Genomic DNA, 21125 nt, shown 5'->3' with positions numbered 1-21125 from the left:
CCAAGCGCCTGCCCAGCCCTGCAGAGCTCTGCTCGGCCTAGCGAGGGGTTCCACCCTGTGCCCGGAAACCACCGTGGAGGGTCAAGAAATGCAGAGCCATGGGCTTTAGGAGAGTATTTATTGTGCGGGGGATGGGTGGCGGACAGAAACGGTGTGCTCCTGGGGGAAGGCCCTGTACAGCATGGCCCCCAACGGGCACTCCCGGGAGGACTCTTTCCTGCAAACAAGGGGGCAGGTGTAGTGGGGTGAGCGCCGTCTTCTCGCCCCCTCCTGCCCTCCCTGGGCCCAGCCCCAGGGCCCCTCTGTCCCTGCCCACTGCTGTCTGCTGTCCCACCTTGATTCTATGGTACCCACCCCCCTGCCACCTGCTCCCGGCAGGAGGGCCCCCACAGTTCAGCCTTCTGGCTAAGAGGGGTCTCCATGGGTGTCAGGGCACCGGGCGCCGCATGCTGTGGGGACTGGCGTCCAGGCCGGCCCGAGCACTCACCTAGGAGAAGGCGCCAGCACACTGGTCTGTGGGAGAGAGTGGGGTCTGAGGAACCAGCCAGAGGCCCCTTCCCCAGGGGGGGAGGCCCCCAACCGCCCCCGAGGAGCCAAGCCTCCCTGCCTGCAATCCCCTTCGGAGAGGCCACTGGCCAGGGCACTGGCCCGCCCTCTTCTGGCCCAGATAGGTCTGGTGCTTGTCCCAGGGGGGAGTGGTGCTCCCAGTCTGAGTCTCCTGCAGCCCTGAGCTGGCTCGGGGACAGCACTCACCGGACTGGGGCAGCAGGGCGCCCTGGCTGGGGTTTAGGCCCACTTGGGGTGCCAGCTGCTGCATTTTCTGGGCACCTTCAGGAAACAGCTCCGGGGCGCGGGCTGAGGGCAGGGAGGGTTGGTGAGCAGAAGAGGGCAGGGTTGGGAGGAGGAGGGTGGTGGAAGGCGGGGTGGGGTGGGGTGGGAGGCAAGGGGAGGAGGCACGGGGGTGGGGGGAGGGGTCCGGACCCCTCTACCACAGACACGGGGGTCCCCAGGAGATCCAGGGACACAGCGGTCCTGCCTGCCATGGACCTGGAACTTGCTGGAATGTGTGCGTGGGCGGCAGTGCAGACGGACCTTGGGCACACGGCTCCCAGAGGAGCGGCCTGCGCCTGGTGACCGGTGGGGGGACGGGGGTGCTGGGAGCCCCTCCCCCCAGGACGCCCACCATAGAGCTGCAGCCAGACGCTCCTGACGCCTGCCTTCTGGGTCTCCACGTAGAGCACGGCGAAGTGCTTGTAGTCGGTGCTCACCACCCGGATGTCAGTCTGCGCCATGGCTGAGGGGGAAGGGCCCGCTGAGCTGCCTCGGCCCGGGGCCGCCCCCTGCCTCCCTCAGGAGCCCCCCGCCCCTGCCCAGCCTCACCCGCGTCGCTGAACTGCCCGTCAGCAGCCCCCTTCGTGAAGGTCGTGAGCATCTCCTGGCACCCGCCGTCGGGCCTGGGGAGGAGGAACCACGGCGTCCCCAAGGCCACCGCTTGGGGACTCTGACCACGTGGGGTGGGCCGGGGCCCAGGCCACCCCAGCACCCCTGTGCCCCCTCCCAGCGCTGCTTAGAGGTGAGGCAGCCCTCTAGGAGACACGGGGCAGGCGTGAAGTACTTGGGGGAGCCCTACAGCCAGGACACGTGGGGTCTCCCCTTCAGACACACACACGCCCCGGGGACGATGCTCCTCCACGGCTGAGGCGTCTGCTGCGGCAGCCTGACCCCACCTGGGGCCTGGGACTAGCTCGCTAGTGTGCCAGGGACACCTGTGTTCTCAGTGGCTCACACTGGCCAGGTCTAAGGCCCAGTCCGAGGTGGGGTTTGTGGGGTCACTTACGTAGGGTACCCGAACTTGAGGGCCAGGTCACCGTTGTCCAAGGGGGTCACCAAGACCACGGGCATCTTTGTGTCGTCCTTGGAGTTCAGGAAGTCCTGGTCGTCTGAGGCCACCCCGACCACGTACCAGGTGCCCTGGAACTGCAGGGAGGGTGCGGGGAGAGCTGGGGCCCTGCGTCCTTATCAACCCTCACCCAGGTGGGGGGCGGGCAGCTGTGACTCCTCCCGGTTCCAGGCTCTGGGGAGCCGTGGTGGCCACAGGCCACAGAGCAGGCCTGCTGTCCTCCCCAGCCCAGTCTGTGCCCAGCTGATGGGGCAGGTGGAGGGGGCTGTCTCCCCCGTCCCCCTGACTTGAGCTGAGCCGGGACCGGAGGATCCCCAGGGGCTCCCCTGGCCCTCCAGCCTCCCTGCGGGTCATGCACCCCCCGAATGGAGAAGCAGAGCAGGTAATTCGCGAGGAGGAGGGGCTGCCGGGGCCCACCTGGCTGGCATCGAAGTTGGCCTGGATGGGGACCTGGCCCTGGCCTAGGGACAGCCTGAGCAGGACAAAGACGGAGCCGATGAGCAGTGCCTGTGGCATCTTGGAGGACGGTTCTCAGCAGGGGACCTGGGGTGGCCTCTCCTGTCCGGCATTTATGACCCCCAAGTGCGCTGGCGTGGCTGTCTGCTGGCCTGGGACCAAGCCCACTGAGCTAGGCTCGGATGGGGTTGTGCCCAGCTGCCCCGCCCATGCCCGGCGGCGTTTCCTGCTGGGGAGGCAGCAGGTACTTGGATGCAGGGGGAGAAGTTCTGGCAGGCTTTCCGCGGTGTCTGCCCCCAGCTCTCTGCTCACACATACCCCCCCGCCCAGTCCCCTCCTCCGGGAAGGCTGCCAAGAAGCTCCCCGTCCCGTCTGAGCCTCACAGCCCTCGGTGCCTCTGTAGGGCCAGGCTGAGGTTTGCCCGTGGGGGGGCGGTGCAGGGGATCCTGCCAGGAGGGCTCCGGACAGGGCCTGAGGGGTGGCAGATGGCAGGAGGTGGGGGCAGGAGGCCGGGCAGGGAGACCGTGCTCCGGGGCCCAGCGCCGGCTGTGGCGCCCGGGGTCTGGCGAACGGGCAGGGCTGTGTACTCTCGACGCCCAGGCCGGAGAACGGGGGACTGGAGGCACTACAGTAGCCAGAGAGGACGTGAGGTTGTCCGGTGGTCAGCCCACTCTCCGGGGCAGCCCAGGGTGGGGGGCATGGACGCCGAAGCCACCTTCCTCTCTGTCCTCTGGTAACACTGGTCCGTACCCCGTGTTCTAATCCCATACCTTCAAAAGCCCATCGGGTACAGAGCTCCCCTGGGCCTCAGGCCTCTCCGGGCTCGGGGTGAGGGGGCCAAGGGCACCTGCCTGGGGAGTAGGCGATGAGGGGGCACCACCCAGAAGCGGCCAGCAGGAGGGGCCATGGTGCAGTCAGAGCCCGGCCTGCGCTGGGTGGGGGACGTGAGGGCACCTCTCCGTAGCGGTCCTGACTCCAGGCCCTCCCACCGGGACCGAACACCAGTGCGCCCTTGCCCAGGGTCCGAGATTTTACAGACAGGAAGGGGAGACTGAGGCCCAAAGTGAGGGGGGTGCGTGCGGTCAAGTCCCCAGGGAGCTGGCCGGAGCCAGGCCCAGGGCCCAGAGCGGCGAGGACTGCAGGAAACACAGGCAACAGCTGGATTGTTGACTTGCTTCTGGAGTTTATTCTCAGAGCCAGGATAAAGTCTGAGGGGGCAGAGGTGGTGGCAGGGAGGAGCCAGGACTGGGGGCTTGGGGATCCCGGAGGAGAGAGCAGAGCAGGGCGCGATGGCCAGGTCCTGGGGGCTGGGGTCGCCTGGCAGAGAGAGCGGCACCCGTGGGTGGGGCGGGCAACACCAGCTCTCCCACCCCCAGGGTCCCCAGGTTCCTCTTTACTCCCGGGAATCTCGCGGAATCCCCGGGGGGAAGCCCCTCCGCCTCGGGCAGCCCCCGGGACCACCCTGCGGTGGTGGGGTGGGTGATGGCAGGTATGAAGCCAGCCCACAGCCCACCACACTCACCTATCTGTGCTCCTCCATGCACCTGTCTGCCAAGAAAGAACCCGGGGCCGTGGTCAGCACCCCAGGCCGGGGCCACTTCCCCACCTGGCCCCCTCCCCGCAGCCCTGGAGAGGAGCCCCCCCAAAACGGCTGAGTCCGTCACACTTCAGCACTCTCTCCCCTCCTCCAAACAAAGAGGGGGTCGTGCCCCCAGCTGGGCCCAGAGCAGGCTGCCTGCCTCAGGGGGGCCGTGGGCGCTCCGCCCAGTGCGGCTGCCCCCCCTGCCCCCCCCCCCCCGCCATGTTCCCATAGCACCACTGCCCTTCACAGGCATCCCAGCCCACTGGTTCTGTTTCTGGGGCCCGTTTCCCACCAGGCTAGGGACCCCTGTGTCCTGAGGGCCGCCCAGGGGCCTAGAACACCGTAGCTGCTTGGTGAAACTGGGCCGGCGGGTGGGGGGGGGGGTGCTGTTCCTGGAGAAGGAGTATCTTCCTGTGCTGCGCCCAGGGCTGCAGGCCAAGGTCACAGGGTGAGGACAGACTGCCCCCACTCTGGAGGCCACAGTGTGCCGGTCCGTGGGCGGTCTGACCGGATGCACTCCACCCCTCAGCCTCCCTTGAATCAGGAGACTTGCCTGCCTCAAATCTGACCTTAATCCTCTTCCCATGAGATTAGCAGCCCCCCTCACCGGTCTTGGGCAGGAAGACAATGGCATCCTCTGTGAAGCCCCGGGTCTTGGCAAAGGTGCTGAATTTCTCCTTTACCTCAGCCCTTGGGGTCTGGGTGCGGCCTGGGGCAGGAAGGAGAAGCCACTGGCCTCAGTCGGGGAAGGTCTCTGCGGCCCCCACCCCTGCAGTTTAGGGACCCGGCCCTTGAGACCCCCATCTGTGGTCGGGTGGGCCTCCGGCCAGAGCGCGGGTCGCTGGCGTGGGGTACGTACTGTAGAGAGTGGCCATGTGGAAGTCCTGGCCCGGGCTTTTTGTGCCCGCCGTGTACAAAAGCGCGTACTCCTCATAGTCCGTCGCCACCACCCACACGTCGTGGGTGCTGCCCCAGTCTGGGAATCCAGGAGAGAATCCCAGTCAGGGACCCTGTCCCCCAGCCTCTGGCCCGCTTCTGCCCGGGCTGGCTGTGGGAGGGAGCCAGGGATGATCCCCTCCCCCACCGGGACAGGCAGCCAGCCCCCAGCCTCCTGTCCGCACAGCCCCTGAACCCTGCGGGGGTCCAGTGCATTCAAACCACAAGTCCTGGGGGGTCAGCAGACAGAAAATTAGGGGCTCATGGCGCAGCCACAAACCTCTGGGCTAGAACGGGTCAGAACTGGGGAGAGACTTCCCAGTGGGAAGGCCTCCCCAAGGAAGGGGGTAGATGGTGGGGTGGGAAATGAAGAGGCCCCTGGCCCTGGTTCTGCAGAACTGTGGAGAGGTGTGAGGGGGGCTGGGGGGCTACCCCAGTGTGCTCTGTCTGGCCAGCAGAGCAGAGGCCGGCAGCAAAGATCTGGGGGAAATTCCATCCTGGGGGCGGGCAGGGAGGGGCCTGGAGGTCGGCTCCAAAGAGGATCCAGTGTCCTAGAGAGAGGGTTCCTGGTCCCCCACCCGGGAGCCTGGGGTCGACCGGGCCAGGCCTTGGGCTAGCTGACCCCGACGAAGGGGCCACCAGCCCACTCCGTGTACTGCTGGGGCAGGAGGGCTGCCCAGAGCCACCGCCTGCAGGTTGCCCAGGGCTGGACCCAGGGGTCCCCAGCAGGGGGGCTCCACTCACGGGGACTCGTGTAGCTGTAGCAGCCTGGGGTTTCCGCCGGCCGCAGCAGCAGGGTCCGGGTCTCACACTGGTCTTTCCTGTGGGCAGGTCACCGAAGGGGTCAGGGGTCAGGCCGGGGGCTGTCCCTAGATCGTGACCGTGGGGCGGAGAGCTCTCGGCCCCCCGAAGCGCGCGCCGCCCCGCCCACCTGAGGAAGGTGGTGGTGAGGTTGAGGCCTCCTTCCGCGCTGGGGGCCACCACTGATATGCACATGGACAGCGCGTTCTTCTTCTCCCGGAACCAGCTCGAGTTGGAGGCGAGGCCCGAGGTGAACCAGCGCCCCAGGAACTGCGGCGAACGGACCCCGCCCGGGTCGGCCAGGACCCTCCTGGACCGACCTGGGTGGGGGCGCCCCTGCCCCTCCCCTCCGGTCTCCAGCCGGGCCCCGCCCCCGGAGGCCCGTCACGCCCCCCGCCGTCCCCTCCGCTCGGCCGGGCTCCGTCGGTCGCGGGAGCGGGCGGCAGAGGGCGCCCCGGCCGTCCCTGGAGGGGTTGGGCGGCCGCGACGCCGGGGGAAGGGGCGCGGGGCGGGGCGCGTGGGCGGGAGGACCGACTGAGCGCGCCCGGGTTCCCGTGGCCCTCCCCGCGTGCCGTCCCCGTCGGCGCGCTCGCGCACGATGTGTCCTGAGACCCGGGTGTGGGACGTGTGCCTGCTTTCCTCCGGGCGTCGTGAGCTTAGAGGGGTGGCCGTGTTTGGACGGCGCACGCCCGCGCTCGGCCCGCGTGTCCGCAGGTGCCGTGTGCGCGCTCACGGACACAGGTCGGCCTCCGTGGCTCAGTTCTCTTGGTCGGCGAATTGCTTTAGGCCCAGGGAGGCGGGTGGTTCTCCCGCTCGGCCTCCTCCTTCGCTCAGCTCCCCTCTTCCCGGGAAGACATCTCGGCCCCCTGCAGAGCGCCCCCCTCCCCTCGCAGCGCCCTGTGCCGCCTTGGGGACTGGGCAGGGGAGCCTCTCACCTTGTCCTGTTGGAAGTTGGGCTGCAGGGAGACCTGGGCCTGGGCCCGCGTCTGCAGGACTCCCAGGACTCCCAGCAGGACCAGCCCCATCCACAGCGTGTGCAGAGCGGCCATTGTCCTGGAGCTGAATAGCCACCCGGGCGGTGGTGCCAGCAGTGCGGGTGGAGCGAGGGAGCCGGCAGGAGGAGCAGAGGCCACTGGAGAGACCCCTATTTATGGGCCTGGCTTGGCCTCCACCCAGGGCCCAGGGACAGCCCACTGCAGGCTCGTGATGCTTGGGGAGGACAGAGCCGGGAGCCCAGCTGCAGGCTTGCCCCCCACACGGCTGCTTATGTAAGAGGCTCTGACCCGGACCCGCCTGGGCCCTGCCACCTGGGGCTGGGTTGGGGGCGGGGGTTGGGGGGGGTTGCAGGCAGAGGCTCCTGCAAACTTCGTCCTCCCTCCAGTCCCCGCAGCCTGGATGGGGGTGGGGGCACGTGCCCCGGGGCCTCCGGCCACTTCTGGGCCCGGGACCCCCTCTCACAAGCCCTACCGTCATTCTGTCTCCAGGTCCAGGGACCCTGGGAGGGGACACTGTTCATACGGTATGAGTTTGGTCCTGGAAGGCCTGGCGGGCTGGGTGGTGACAGGAAACTTGGGCCCAGGTAAAGGAACCCAGTCTGCCCCTCAGTGCGGCCGGAGGGCCAGGTGTGCGGGGCACGGCTTCCCCACGGTCAGCTGTCGGGGCTCTGGCCTGTGGTCCCCTGGGTACCCTTCTCAGCCTGGGCCCCCCTTCGTGCGGGGCCCGCCCACCGGTGTGGCCCAGCAGCACCACGTGAGACTCGGCGCAGTCCCTACCTAGGGCACCCACCGAGACCAGGGCTGCTCACGGCCACGTGTCTCCCCGCCAGCACAGGACTCAGGGACACCCCCACCTTACAGAGAGGACTGCTTCCAGAACTCACACGTGTCGCCTTGCCTCTGCTCCAGCCCAAGGTCACCCCAGGCCAGCGGGGTCTCAGCTCAGGGCCGAGTGGGGTCGACAGCGCTGACCAGCTATGAGTGGGTTGGGTGTGAGTGTTCTGAGGGAGGCGGGGAGCCTGGGCTCTGACCCTGGGAGAGAAGACGAACCAGGGCAGAGTTCCCGTGTGGGTGCAGACACAGAGGGGCTATAGGTGTGGCCTGTGGAGGACAGGAGCCCGTCATCTCCGGGCACAGGCCCAGCCCATTCAGGCCAGGGATGTGAGATTGGCGTGTGCCGCCCTTTGTCCCCCCTCCCCCGTGACCCAGGAGTGCGGGAGCACAGGCTGGGGCTTATTTAGGGGGTACTGTGGAGCTACATCATCACGGCAGCTGGGGGAGCAGCTGGGTGGGCAGAGGCCAATGTGAGGGGGTGAGGTGGCCAGAGACAGGAGATGCCCAAGAGGGTGACTGGCAGTGGTGCAGGGGAGGGGGTGGGGGTGCAGGGGAGGAGGGGGGTGGTGCCAGGGAGGGGGGCAGCAGTGCAGGGGAGGGGGTGGGGGTGCAGGGGAGGAGGGGGGATGTGCCAGGGAGGGGGGCAGCAGTGCAGGGGAGGGGGCAGAGGCAGGCCTGAGACTCCCACCCTTCCACCCTGGCCTCCTGTACCTCGGGAGGGCACAGTCCTTTGCCACAGTCCTGAAGGCTGTGGGATGACAGTCCATCAGAACAGGCAGCCGTTGGGGGGCTGACCCCACAGGACCCTGCACTGGCCCAGGAATAGATCTTGGAGTTCCTTTCAGGCTGGGACGGGGGCAGGAAGAGGAAGGTGGCAGGAAGGCCTGGGGGACACCAGTTGCACCCCGTGTGGGCACCAGGTCTCCTGTCCGTTCGTCGGCCGACAGCCCTTTGGCCTTAGAGAGACCCGCGGCTCTCTGAGTGGCTGGGCTAGAGGTCCCTTTCCAGGCCAGGCCACCCCTGGACAGGAGCACCTCTGTCAGTGGTGAGCACACGCCCCACGGCAAGGCGGCAAGGTGACCCAGGACGCCGGACGAAGGGCGTGGAGGGAGAGGTGATCTAGGGCAGCAGGACCCCGGACATGTGGGCCTCAACAGCTGTCATCTGGGCCAACCTGCCAGGAGGGGCGCTTGCAGCTGGATCCCCAGGGGGGTGTCCCACGGATCCTGGTGGTGGGACAAGGTCCTCCTGAGGACAGAGTGGCTCCTGGAGGCCCCGGGTGTCTGGCCCCCAGACCCAGTGCCAGGGACTGAGTCCCTCTTCCTCCATTTCCCTGGTGGGGGGCAGAAGGCCAGGCAGCCCCCACGCCCCTTCTCCCCCAGTGGCCGTTACCGGTGGGGACGACGTGCTTGTGGGTGAGGACAGAGGCCCAGAGGAGCAGGAACTGCCCCTTGGTCCCCCTGTGGCCCAGGTGGCTTTCTGTGAACATTGTGGAGGACAGGGCCTGACCTCGGTGGGGGGGGCCCTGGGTCCGGGCAGGGCTGGCTGCTCTCATCTCGGGTCCCTGCGTGGTGGGGTGCAGACTTCTAGAAGGGTGTCCGGTGCCCTGCTTGCCAGAAACCTGGAAGGGCACGGCAGAGAACCGGCTGTCTGGGCCCACCCCCCGTGGCGTCGGAGCCCCTCCAGGGGGAAGGGGACCCTGCCCTGCCAGCACAGGCCGCCACCCAGGGAGGCACATGTGTGTGTGTGGTGGGCCGTGTGCGCCCCTTCGGGAGGCCCCGCTGCCCGTGCTGCTCCGGCGGGCGGCATGCTGAGCTCACGCTCTGGGACCCAGAGGGGGGTGACCACCCAGGCAAGATGGGGGCCGGGGCTGCAGCCGGAGGGGCCACGAGCCTCATGCCCCCAGCCCAGCCCGTGGTCAGAGGAGACCCTCCCCTCTCCGGGGGCCTTCCCTGCATAGCCCTCCCCCGGGTGCTGCCTCCGTCTCCTGGGCGACACGCTGAGGCTCCAGTCTCCTCTGCCAGTGGCTCCCCCAGCTCCTGGAATGACCCTCGAGCCCCTTCCCACTGTCCCTGGCCCCCAGAGCAGAGCTCCCGACACCTGCCTTCTCCACTCCCGCCCCCCAAGTGCTCCGGTAACAGGGCTGCCCAGCGGCCAGAGCCGGACACCCTGGGCTGGCCAGTGGGGGGTCCGTAGCCCCTTCCCCAAGTCCTCATCTGCCCCTCCCAGCACCTCCCACCCGTAGTGAGCACCCCGACGCACACTGGTCTCCCAGCCTGCACCCTGCCGTCACGTTCCTGCTGCGGCCCTGAGGACCCCGCCAATGTGGACCAGGGTGACCCTGGTTCGGCAGGGACGGGGTGATGCTGGCTGGCGGCTGGCGGCTCTGAGCCTCAGTTTCCCTATCTGTGCAGAGGGAGTGGGGATGCTCCCACCTCACAGGACTCATGGGAGTTAGGGGGTATGGCTCTCCCAGCTCTTGAGACAGATCTGCTCCCGGGAACCTCTCTGTGGCAAATGGGGAGCTTCTGTCCACCTGTGGGCAGAGCTGGGCTGAGGCCGGGGCCCTGGGCCCTCCCCCCTGCTCCGGGCCCTCTCCCCAATCCTTCTGGAAGGGGACCCTGAGCAGATGTGGGGGAGGAGGGGTGCCTGGGGCACGATTCTGGGGCTCAGTAGGTAGGTGGCCCGCAGCCACTGGGTCCGGCAGGTAGGGGAAGAGGCACCCTGAGAGCTCAGTCACCTTTGCCTGATCCAGGTAGGGTCCTGCTGAGCTGAGCTGCTTGTAAGATGTCGGGCCCCCTTCTCCCCCACCCCCTCGGATGGTGCATGATGGAGGCCTGGGGAGGCGGGCGGGGGCGTCCAGGAGCCCCCCCTCGGTCCCTCCATGCCTCTGCCTCTGCGGTCACGGGACTGCCCCCGCACCCTCTGCTCTGAGCTGCGCCCTGTGTGGCCAGCTGCCCCGGGCTGGGCGGTCTCTGCCCTCCGGGGGCCCCTGCTCAGCTGATGTGGGGACGGGGGATGGGGTGCGAACGTGCTGGATGCTGGGGCCGGTGAGGCCCCTCCTGGCACCCACTGAAAGCAGGCATGCCCGGCCTGGCAAACCAGGCGTCGCTTTGTGGCTCGCAGAGGGCCGGGCGGGGTGGCTGACGGTGCATGTTCCTGACCCGCCAGGGCAGGGTCCCCCTCTGAGCCTGCGGGACAGACGGAGGTGTCTCTGGAGCCCCATGCCAAGACCTGGCGGGGGAGAGATGCCCGGAGGCTGACCTGGGAGCCCCCCCGCCCCCGACCTCAGGTCAGGCCCTCGGCAGCACGCAGACAGCTCTGGACGCAGGGACTTCTGGGGCCCCGTGGCCAGAGACCCAGCCGGGCGCTGCTGAGCTGCCCAGCAGAGACCTGGGGCCCAGGCGGAGGCGGAGGACGGCCATCTGCCTGTGGAGCCGCTCTGGAAGGCAGGGATGCCAGGAGTGGGCCTCATCCTTGAGAGGTCATCGAAGCCACTCCCCTGCCTCTGGCCCACCAGGTCAGACACAAACCCGGGGCCCAGGCCCAGCCTTGAGCTCATCCTCCGGGGCGGTGGGCAGTGTCCCCCACAGATGGTTGGCTCTCCAGGCCCAAGTCTGTCCCGGCGCTGGTGGCTTCTCACTGACCTGCAGCTGACAGTGTCCTCTGGCCTCCGATAGGGACCTTGTGGACCCTCCCACCTTCTACTTGGCAATCAGCCGCCCCCCCCACCCCCACCGACCCCAGCTTGTGGGAAGGGGCCTTGAAGGAACCCTGAGTGGGTGGGCAGAGGCGGCCCCTCTAGACCCCACCCTACCCCCTCAGGCCCTGCCCCCTGCCCTCTGGAGGTGCCTCTCAGCCTGGGGGGCGGGGGGGTTACCCGACCCCAAGATTCTCCTCTCATGGAAGGTGTTGAGGAGACTGGCTGGTGGATCCCCAAGGATCTTAAATAGGGAAGACACCCTGAGTCACAAGAAGCTGCTAGACAGAATATTCTGGAAAATCCCCAAAGGCCTTCCCCCTTTCCCCGCCCCCTCCCCAGGATCTTGGATCAGCCCTATCTCCAGGGCCATATTGGGAAAGACGGCCATTGCCAGGTGCCAGCACCGGCCAGACCTGGAGCAGAGAGTGGGGGGCGGCAAGGTTATGCACCTGCTGGGGCACTGGGACCCACGGAGGGAGTGGGGTGCTGGGTCTGCCGCGTGGCACGAGGGCACGTGCCGCGGGGGCGGCCAGCTCAGACCTCCAAGTACAAGGAACGTTCTGTACCCCTCCCCCGCCCCAGCTCCTAGACTGGCCCAGCCTTCAGGGCCCCGGGAAAGAAGGCCGCCAGGGACAGAGACAGGATGGGCGCAGGGGGACCGGTGGGGTGTGTCTTGCCCGGTCTGGGCAGAAATGCAGAGAAGGCCTTGTGCGGGAACACCCTGAGTCCAGGGGCCTCCTTAGATCCAAGGGCGGCTCTCCAGTGGAGGAACCTGGGTGAGGCTGACCCCTCCTGGTAACCTGAGGCCACTTCGGGCCAGGAGGAACCCAGGGCTGGCAGAGGGAGAGAAGCCTGCCCCCTTCAGTGCTCCTGTAAGCCCACGGCCTTCCATAGCCGTGACAGTCAGCGTCAGGGTGACCCGGACAGATGGCCTCCAGCATCCAACCAGGCAGTGGGTGTGGGGGGTCAAAGCATACCCCCTCACTTGTTTGAGGGCTGGGTGAGAGGTCTTCGGGCTCCTGTGCCCCATGCGCCCTGGGGGCATCGGCAGATGGGCCCTCCCGGGTCACCACCAGCTAGCCCAGGTATCCCTCTCCTCGAAGACCCCAAAGCCAGAGGACAGTTTTGTGCGGAGGCTGGCTCATCCAGGGCTCCCGTGGAGTCTCCCGATTCTGGAAGTTTCCTTGCCTCTATGGCCTGGCCACATCAGGCTGGCCCAGGCGTCTCCGGGACCTCCTGGCCCCAGCAGAGGAAAGCAAGTCTCCCGCTGTGGCCCAGGCCCCTGGTCCTTGGTCGTGGGCCTGACCATGCCCCCGACGTGGGGCTCTCCTGCCTTTCCCTGGGGACTCGGGGTGACTTCAAGGGGATGGGACCACAGCTCTGAGCAGGTCCAGCCCCAGGGTGGGCACCTAGCAGGGCTGCGGGAAGGGTGCTCTGGGCCCTGTGGGCCTGGGCACGTCCTGGCGCCCCAGGAAGCCCTCTGGGGTCCTCGCTCCCCAGGCCCTTGGCTGGCCTCCGATACGTGCCATCAGAGATGGCCCGTGCGTGAGGGCGGCTCTGTGGGTCCTGAGAGCCCAGGACGGTGCCCGGTCCTCAGGCCGAAGGCACCCAAGGGTTAAGTGAGGACGGGGTTGGAGAGGGCATCTCACTGCGGCCTGGGTCGAGAACCTGGGTGCTCTGGGAGCCACCCACAGCCTGGCCTGCAGCCCTCACCCACCCCACGGGTCATCTGGCGGTCATGCCGGCTCCTCCTGGCACCAAGTGTTTATCTCTGATGGGGGAGGAGTACGGGGACAGATGTGGCCTCAGGGGATGGAGCACAGCAAGGCCTTGATGGGCACTGGGAACCGTCTCTCTGGAGGGAAAGGAACCATCCAGTCCGGCAGCCACTGGTCCTGGAACCTGGAAGTCACCCTCTGTCCACTGTCTTCCGCGGCCGCCCTCCCTAGGGGATGACCCTCCCCGACCTCCCACGCACCTGCCCCTCCGAGTGTGCGCCCCGGCCTCTGGCTAGTCCCCGCTGGAGGTCTGGGCCCTGCAGACCCCTGCCCTGTCTGGGGGCTGGCTGGGCTCCCACACGGGGCTGAGGGGGGCGTAGGACTGTGAGCAGCAGTCACGGAGGGCATCCTGGAAGAGATGGCAGCGGGTCCGGGAGACCCAGGTAGGGCCTGCTCCGTAGTAAAGAGACGGGACACTGGGGGGCCGCCCAGGGTTAGAGAGGGACAGTCGGTGGCTCTGGAGGTGTGGGCCGGGGGTCACGGAGCCGCATCTAGAAGAACCAGAGTCTTCTGGGGCTGCAGAGACGGGGAGCTGCAGGGTAACCCCAGAAGAGCCGGGGTCACAGGGCCACAGGGTCAGAGGTCAAGGGAGGTCACGGAAGCCACGGCCTGGAGTGGGGGCTTCCGGACTGGAAGGAAACGGGCCGTGCCCACTCCGGGACAGAGGCTCGTCCTCTCCTGTGTCCGAACGCTGGTCACAGAGCCCAGCTGTCCCAGAGCCATCGGGACAGTTGTGCCTGGGACTTTGCCCAGCCATGGGGGAGGGGCTCTCGGCCCCAGAAGAGGGGTCGGGATGGGTTGGGAGGTGAGCAAGACTAGGGGCCACACTGCCCAGGCTCGCCCCAGGACCTCCCGCCCGCTTGGGTTTGCGTGGCCGACGCTGGGGCCGGGGCCTTTGTCCGGTTCGGCCACAGCTGGCTCCTCGGCCCCGACGTCCCCTGGGCATCAGGCAGGGATGTGTTTGTTGGGGCCACTGACTGGTGGGGCTTCTGGCCGGGAGGATTCGGGAGGAGGCAGCGTGGGTGCCCCGAGTGTGGGGGGCAGCCGTCCTGCCCCGGCCCGGCCAGACCCAGGGGAGTTTGCCAGCTGGGGAGCAGGTGGGCCAGCGGGTCTCTCCCTTGACTGGGCACGGGATGAATCGCCGCATGCTGGCTCGTCGGCAGGGTCTGCAAGGTGGCAGCCTCACGGGCCCCCCCAGGCCAGGGCACGGGCGCCCTGTGAGGGGCTGCCCTCGCTCTGAACACCCAGAGTCCGGCCTGTGCAAAGCCCTGGAACTGCAGCCGGACTTGGGAAGGGACCGGGTAGGCGGGGCCCCGGGGAGGGTCTGCCCCAGACTCCCAGAAGGCCCCCGGGGCTGAGGTGGGGGGACGGCAGTGTTTCTGCAGCTGCGGGGTGGGCTCTCTGACGGGGGCCAGCCACGGCCCCTCACCCAGGCAGCCCCCCACCCCCGGCCTCTGACTCTCCCTGGCATCGTCAGTGCTGCTGGGGAGGGGGCTCCTGGGCACGGGCTCCCCAGGCAGGGCGGGAGGGGCTCTGACCATTCCTAGCCTGTGCTTTAGGCCTGGTGGGCGGCACCCACGGGAAGGCAAGCGGGAAGCCATGACGTCCCTCTAGCACTTACGAACTGAACGCAGAGTGCGGCTTCGGGGTCGCGGCCTCCTGTGGGGGCCGCGGCAGCACTGTCGGGGGCTGGCGTCTCTCTGAGCCTCGGTGGAGGAGAGCCTCATCTCTGCCAAGACAGGGCTGCAGGGCTGTGGGGGGCTGTCCTTCCTTCCCTTCTCCCAGGCTCAGAACCCGGGCCGGTCTCCATCCTCTACCGAGGTGGGGGGCAGTGTGTCCCTGCCTCACCGTGTCCCTCCCCGTCCCCGGACATAAACAGGTGTGCCAGGGGTCAGGCCTCTGAGCATCTGCAAAACCAGCGCCCGAGGGCAGGGGAAAAGGCCGCGTCCCCCCCTACCCATTCCTGTGCCCACACTGCCCGCGCCCTGTCCCGGCCCCTCTCCACCCCTCCCTCCAGCTCAGCCACAGCCCTGAGTGGGCATGAACTTGGCCATCTGCAGGTGGTTCCGGGGTGGGGCAGCTCCCTGCACTTGGAGCAGCACCCCCCCCCCCCGCCCCGCTCAGCCTGGGGGGGGGGGCGAGGCCGGGACAGCGGGGCCCAGGGAGACGTGGATGCCATTCACCAGGTGCCATGGACCTGGGGAGCCTCTTGGGAAGCGAGGCCTAAAGCAGGCCCCAGAGATGCAGGGGAAGGGGTGTGCATGGAGGAGAGAGACCAGGCCGGCTGTGCCTGATCTGCCCCCGCCCCAGCCCCCGCCCCAAGAGTGGAGTCTGCTTCCAGGGACAGCCCCAGGCCTCCCACCAGCTTCTTGGGCCACCAGTCACAGGAGCAGCCTGTGCCCCTCACCCGGGGCCCTCTCCGGTTGGGATGGAGCCAGGGGACCCCGCCGAAGTGCACGGATGCTCCCGGGACATCTGCTGTCCAGGGTCCCGGAGTGCCAGCAACTGACAGCGTGGAAAAAACCCAACCTCCAGTTAATCCGCACAAGCCCAAGAAATAAAATAACTTCCTTCAAAACAAAATAGCTTTCTGCCAGAGCATTCCTGCCTGATGCAGGCCACGCATCCCGTGGAGAGAGCTTTCAGAAGAAACACAAAAGAGACGGTGTGTTTCAGAACAGGCGTGATCGAGCCTACACCTGCGTGTGTGTGTGCCTGTGTGTGCACCCCGTCCGAGTGTGTGCATGCATACAGCAGAGGTCGTGTTTCTGTGTCCCCCCCCGCCCCACAACCTAAAACCTTAGGCTCCTCACCAGAATAGGGAGGTGGACGGTCAGGCCCCCTTAGGGTCCTCGGGTCACGGTGCCCAGGCCCGTGGCCCGTCCGTCCCCAGGCTGGTTGCACAGCCACCGAAACCAACGCCTTCCCTCCCCAAGCCCCACCTCTCGAGCCCACCCCCGTTTCCAGTCTGCCAGGAGGACATCAGAGGTGGTCTCCCGACGGCCACACAGGGAGGAGCCTCTGGGTGAACCCCTCGTCTCCCAGTAGACCACGGGTAGCGGGTGACTCCGGACACGCTGACGTCTGGCCCTGGGGCAGGGCAAACGGAGCTTTAGCCACGGGCACCCTGGCTCTGAAAGCCTCCTGTGAGCCCGGCAGCGAAGCAGGAAGGGGTGAGGTCACTCTGGGGAGTTGGGGCAGGGGAGGCCCAGCCTGCAAGATCCCTGGTGAGGCTCTTCACACCCCCAGGGTCTGTGCCTTCCCCCAGCTCCCAAGGACCAGTCACCTCACATGCAGGTGGACCGGGGAGCCTGGCCTGCCTGCATGGAGTTACCCCTCCATGCCGGGGCCTCACCCCTTCGGCCCCTCTGTCTGGCCCCGATCAGGGCCTTGGGGGGGGCGCAGCTCAGAGCTGTAGGCCTCGCCCAGCCCCCGTTCCTGGGAACTTGCCCCTTCCCAAGCACCCCACACACAAGCCTCACCCCCTCTCTCTACCCAGCAGAGGGGTCTCAGGACACCCCGGGCAGCTTTCTCTGTCCTCCCCACACCCCAGGATGACCAAAGGGACTCCTCCCCAAGACCCCTTCCCCACCGTCCTCCTGCCACGTGTGGAGTGGGTGGCCCCTGGCCACATGCATGGTCCTCAGTTTGGGGCATCGTCCTCCATAGGGTCCCTGTGTGCTGTGTTTGTGTGTGTGTGTGCGTGTGCACGCGTGTGTGCATGTGCATGGCAGTGGGGAGGCATGAGGTGACTCAGGAAATTGGCCACCAGGCCCAAGTTACCCACCATGTGGGGGTGGCTGGGAAAAGATGCTTCTCCAGGGCCCAGAGTGGGCATGGGGCCTCGGGGCTTAGACAGACGGGTACAGGGCAGGGCTCCGGGGCAGGATAAAGATACCTGTCCCGGCCATCACAGGGTCCGGAGTGGGGGTCAGCCGCACGATGGGGCCAGGAACCCTAGCAGGTCCCACAGCCACCCCGGCCTGGGCCAGTACTCCGGGACGAGCCCCGCCTGGTCTTCCCTCCACGCGGCCCCCATCCCTGAGGCATCCGAGGATGTCCTGTCCCTGTTACCCGGCTCCCAGGTCCTCTCCTCAGTGATGCCCCTCCACCCTTGCCCTGCAGCTGGGTCTCTGCTCCCGGCCCCCCTCCACTCCCACGTCCCCAGCGTGTAAGGTTGTTTCCTGAGGGAGGCATATGAAGGTCTCCCTCAGCAACAGCAGATTTGTCTCTCTCCTTGTGGTCCTGTTTTTTGCTTTAGCTATTCTGAGGCCATATTATTAGTCGCATACAAATTTAAACTTCTTAATGGTTCTTCATGGATTGATTCTACCATCGTTATGAAATAACCTAGCATTTCTGTACCCTCATGTCTTAAATGTTTCTCTTCTAAAACAACATATGATAGATGCTTTTAAAAATCCTCCGATCAGCCCTTTCTCTTAAGAAGCGTATTCAGTTAACTTTACTTAATGTAACTATATATTGGGGTTTCAATGCACCATCTTATTTTGTGCTTTTTATTTTTCCCACCTGCTCTCGCCTCCTTGACACTGTGGATTATTTTTCATCCATTCATCATTTCCTTTCTATCAATGTAGGGTAGTGTGTGTGTGTGTGTGTGTGTGTGTAAGCACATGTATATTTTCTTCGTGGTTATGGCCAACATTATGGCATCCAGCTTTACCTTGACAAAGTCACCTCTCCCTCCTTCCAAACAATGCCATTTTCGTCATGTTTTGGAATTCATACACTTAATCTCCAAAACATTATTGCTGCTGTGTTACGTGGCCAAGATTGATTTTCAAATTCTCCACCTGCTTACTGCTTTCTCTGTTCTTTGTTCCCACTGGAGCTCAGGCCTCGTGTCTGGGGTCACTTTTTTCTCCCTGAATCACCTCCTTCAGGGTTTTCTCCATGGAGCACCTTTTGGCGACACACTCTCTGTCCCATCGGAGCAATTCCAGGCTGGAGGCCTTACCGGCAGTGGGACAGTGGGGGTCAAGAAGTAAACACAGCTGTCCCTTGACCTCACAGCGACTTGGGGCGGGGCGGCCCTCGGCCTGCAGAGACACAAGAGGCGACACACTGAGCAATTCCAAATCAATCCGGCCTCCTCCACAGAGGCGGGACTAGATCTGCGGTTGCCCGGGCTGAGGTTGCCGAGGACCAGTCGCAAATGGGCACCAGGGAGCTTCCCGGGATGATGGAATGTTCCGCATCTTGATTTGGGTTGTGTTGACACAGGGCATCAAAGCGTACAATGGAGTCACGTCTATTTTAGTGTATGTCAGATAGGAGTTCATATTTTAGAAATGAAGACCAAGTCAGGACTTTTTCAGACAAATGGAACCCCGGGGAATTCATCACTAACAGATCTGCAATGAAGAAATTCCAAGGGATGCCCTCCAACCGGAAGGAAAGTGCTCCTGTGGGAGCAACCGTGGTCTAGGAGGGTTGAAGAGCAGAGAAAAGGCTGGGCGTGGGCAGCCCTGTGGACCGCCATCTTGGTCACCCTCCATACGTCTTGTGGGGAATGAAATATGTTTAGAATTAAAACTCATGGCAAAAATAGAACAAAATCTCAGAGGGTATGAGTGGAACTAAAGTGTTGTAAATAATCCCACTGCCCAGAAGATGGCGAACGTGTTAATTTATACTCAACATGAGCAACTCAAGGATGAGCTCATAACCCCCCGGCTATCTCAAACAGAAGAGTCAAAAGTTTGAGAGAGCAGGGTCTCCAAGAGCGATCTGAGCGCTCAGGATCCCGGCAGTGTCGTTCACAACAGCCACGGCGCGGAAGCAGCCCACGGGTCTGCTGGCAGGTGAAAGGATAAACAAAACAGGGTCCGGCCAACCACGGAATATTAGCCTTAAAAAGGAGCCAAATCCCGGCACCTGCTACAACTGGGCGAACCCGGAGGGCACCGTGCTGAGTGACGTCAGCCTGTCACGGGGGACACGTCCTGTAGCAGTGGACGCTCTCCGGAGGCCCTGGAGGAGTCGGAGCCACGGACACGGAGAGCGGGAGGGTGGGGCTGGGGGAGGGGAGGGTCCACGTGTAACGGGACCGAGTCCAGTGTGGGAAAATAGTCCTGGACACGGGTGGTGAAGGCCGTACAACCGTGTGAATGTGCCTGATGCCCCAGGAGTGAGTACTTAACGAGGGTTTCAACAACAAAAGGGCGCCTGGGGGGCTCGGTCGGTCGAGCGTCCGACTTCAGCTCGGGTCACGATCTCACGGTTCGTGGGTTCGAGACCCGTGTCGGGCTCTGTGCTGACGGCTCGGAGCCTGGAGCCCACTTCCGATTCTGTGTCTCCCCCTCTCTCTGCCCCTCCTCCACTCGGTCTCTGTCTCAAAAGAAAAAAAAAATAAAACATGAAAAAAACAACCACGACAAAGTAATATTACAAGCTAATAAAGAGAGAAGATGTAATAAAGAAATTATTTAGTCCAACAGGTGGGGGCAAGAGTGCCTGACCTCAGATGAGGGGGCCCAGCACACACTCCTGTGGTCCTGCAGGTGCCCTGGCCGCTCCCACCCCCGGGCCGGTCCCACGGGGGACCTGAGCCACGTCCGCTCCCTCCCAGAGCTCTGCGCCCATCCGTCCTGCCCCTGCTGCCCTGGCTTGTCCCCACCACGCGTGCTGAAGCCCCCAGCAGGCTCAGATGCGGAACCGGGGCCCCAAAGGGTCCCTTGGCTTTGCTGGCCATCCCTCCCGGGGAGCTGCTGTCCCTGGAATGGGCCCCCCAGAGCCGGGGAGGACTCCCCTGCAACAGGCCAGTTTCTCTGGCCACCCAGACAACAGTCCTGTCCTCCCGTCCATCTTACTGCCCTCAGAGACCCCGGCCGCTGGGACACAAACAGAGCGACGCTGGCCCATCAGTTCCTGGACACAGTGTCCCCTCAAACACCACAGCCATAGCTCAGGCTGGGCTCAAGGGTGTCCACCCCAGCCCAGACCCCCACCTTGAGGGGGGGGAACACAATGCATGGCCCTCGCCCATGTCTGCCCTGCCTGTCACACGGCCTCTAGACTCCTGACCTGCAGGAGGGGGCTTGGTGGAGAGAAATGGCCGACCGAGGCTTTCGGAGGGTTGGGACCCAAGCAGGGACAGGGTCTTGGAGGCAGCCTTCCAACCCCTTCCGGCCTCAAAAGTCTCAGGTGCCAGCGACAACAACGTGTAGCGCCTGCCCCAGGGGTCTGAGGAGCCTGGGGACCCGGTGCAGCTGGAGTCTGTGTTCAGGGCTCGGCGGGACCCACCTGTGTCCTTGGCCCCAGGGTCTGAGCCCTTCGCTTTATAGGGTTTCTGCTTGTCAGAGGTTCATGCAACACTGAGCGATCCCAGGGACAGGCCGGGCGCTGTGCCTTCCAGAACGTGGGGAGGGACGTCCGGCCAGAGAGTGCACCTGCTCTCACCAGGCTCAGAGAGAAGCTGCGGGGGGCGTCCTGGGCAGCCAGCCAGGGGACAGCTGTCACAACACTCAGGCCGGCAGGCAGCGGTACTGACTCTGAGGAGCTACGTCAAGCCACCTGGGCCTGCTGGGAGCCACACCGCACCCCTCACTAGAAGCGGCAGGGACCCCTGTCCTCAGATGACAGGGCTGGGAGGAGGGCCGGGGGGAGTCGGGGACATCCTCCAGGGCTCTGAGTGAGTCCTGCCTGGCACTGAGGAATGGGGACCCTCCTCCCTCTGCCCTTGATAGGGACACCACGTCAGAAGACCCAGAGAAGTCGTGCACAGGGGTCCTGTGTAGCTCAAAGTCGTAAACTGCACTTCAGACTAGGAAACAAGGCACATCCGTCCTTTCCTGGAGGTGGAGACTAGGGTCATGTGCAGGGGTCTCCGTCCCTGGCTGCACCCCACTTCTTCCTCTCCTCCCTCTCCCCCCTCTCCAGGCCTGGTCTGCCCAGCCTGCCCACCCAGCTTGGGCTCCTGCCAATGGGTGAGGGTGGGTGGGGCGCCTGCCCAGGAGGAGGGACATCGCTGGGAGGGGTGTGGCTGGAGGAGGGCCACGGGGCCTCTCAACCAGGGGCCAGACCCCAGATCCCTGGGGGACCTCCCTGGCTTTCACGTGTGCGGCTACCTTGGCCTCTGCCCTGGGTTTGTGCACGACAGCTCGCCACCATTTGT

General features: G+C 65.5%; 2 protein-coding genes across 4 annotated transcripts; both read right to left on the bottom strand.

Annotated features, from left to right (window-relative positions):
• Positions 1 to 101: 101 nt before the first annotated feature.
• LCNL1 (lipocalin like 1) lies at positions 102 to 3376 on the bottom strand. Of its 3 annotated transcripts, XM_047831401.1 has the most exons (7): positions 2318 to 3376; positions 1838 to 1977; positions 1381 to 1454; positions 1184 to 1294; positions 754 to 855; positions 488 to 513; positions 102 to 217 (listed from the first exon to the last, which is right to left on the bottom strand). In XM_047831401.1, exons 1-6 carry the CDS (start codon positions 2414 to 2416, stop codon positions 488 to 490), a joined length of 552 nt encoding a protein of 183 aa, XP_047687357.1. In that variant the 5' UTR covers positions 2417 to 3376; the 3' UTR covers positions 102 to 217. The 3 variants fall into 3 exon arrangements, with proteins under 3 accessions (XP_047687357.1, XP_047687356.1, XP_047687358.1); XM_047831400.1 differs by having other exon boundaries at positions 488 to 855; XM_047831402.1 differs by lacking the exon at positions 754 to 855.
• A 141-nt stretch (positions 3377 to 3517) lies between these two features.
• Positions 3518 to 6818, bottom strand: PTGDS (prostaglandin D2 synthase). The gene is made up of 7 exons (XM_047831403.1): positions 6611 to 6818; positions 5806 to 5945; positions 5619 to 5695; positions 4798 to 4914; positions 4546 to 4647; positions 3879 to 3904; positions 3518 to 3673 (listed from the first exon to the last, which is right to left on the bottom strand). Exons 1-6 carry the CDS (start codon positions 6722 to 6724, stop codon positions 3879 to 3881), a joined length of 576 nt encoding a protein of 191 aa, XP_047687359.1. The 5' UTR covers positions 6725 to 6818; the 3' UTR covers positions 3518 to 3673.
• Positions 6819 to 21125: the final 14307 nt, after the last annotated feature.

This window comes from Prionailurus viverrinus, chromosome D4 (assembly GCF_022837055.1).
Source record: "Prionailurus viverrinus isolate Anna chromosome D4, UM_Priviv_1.0, whole genome shotgun sequence".
NCBI classification, from domain to species: Eukaryota; Metazoa; Chordata; class Mammalia; order Carnivora; family Felidae; genus Prionailurus; species Prionailurus viverrinus.
Note: the sequence above shows the minus strand (reverse complement) of the source record. Positions and strands in the feature narration are given on the sequence as shown.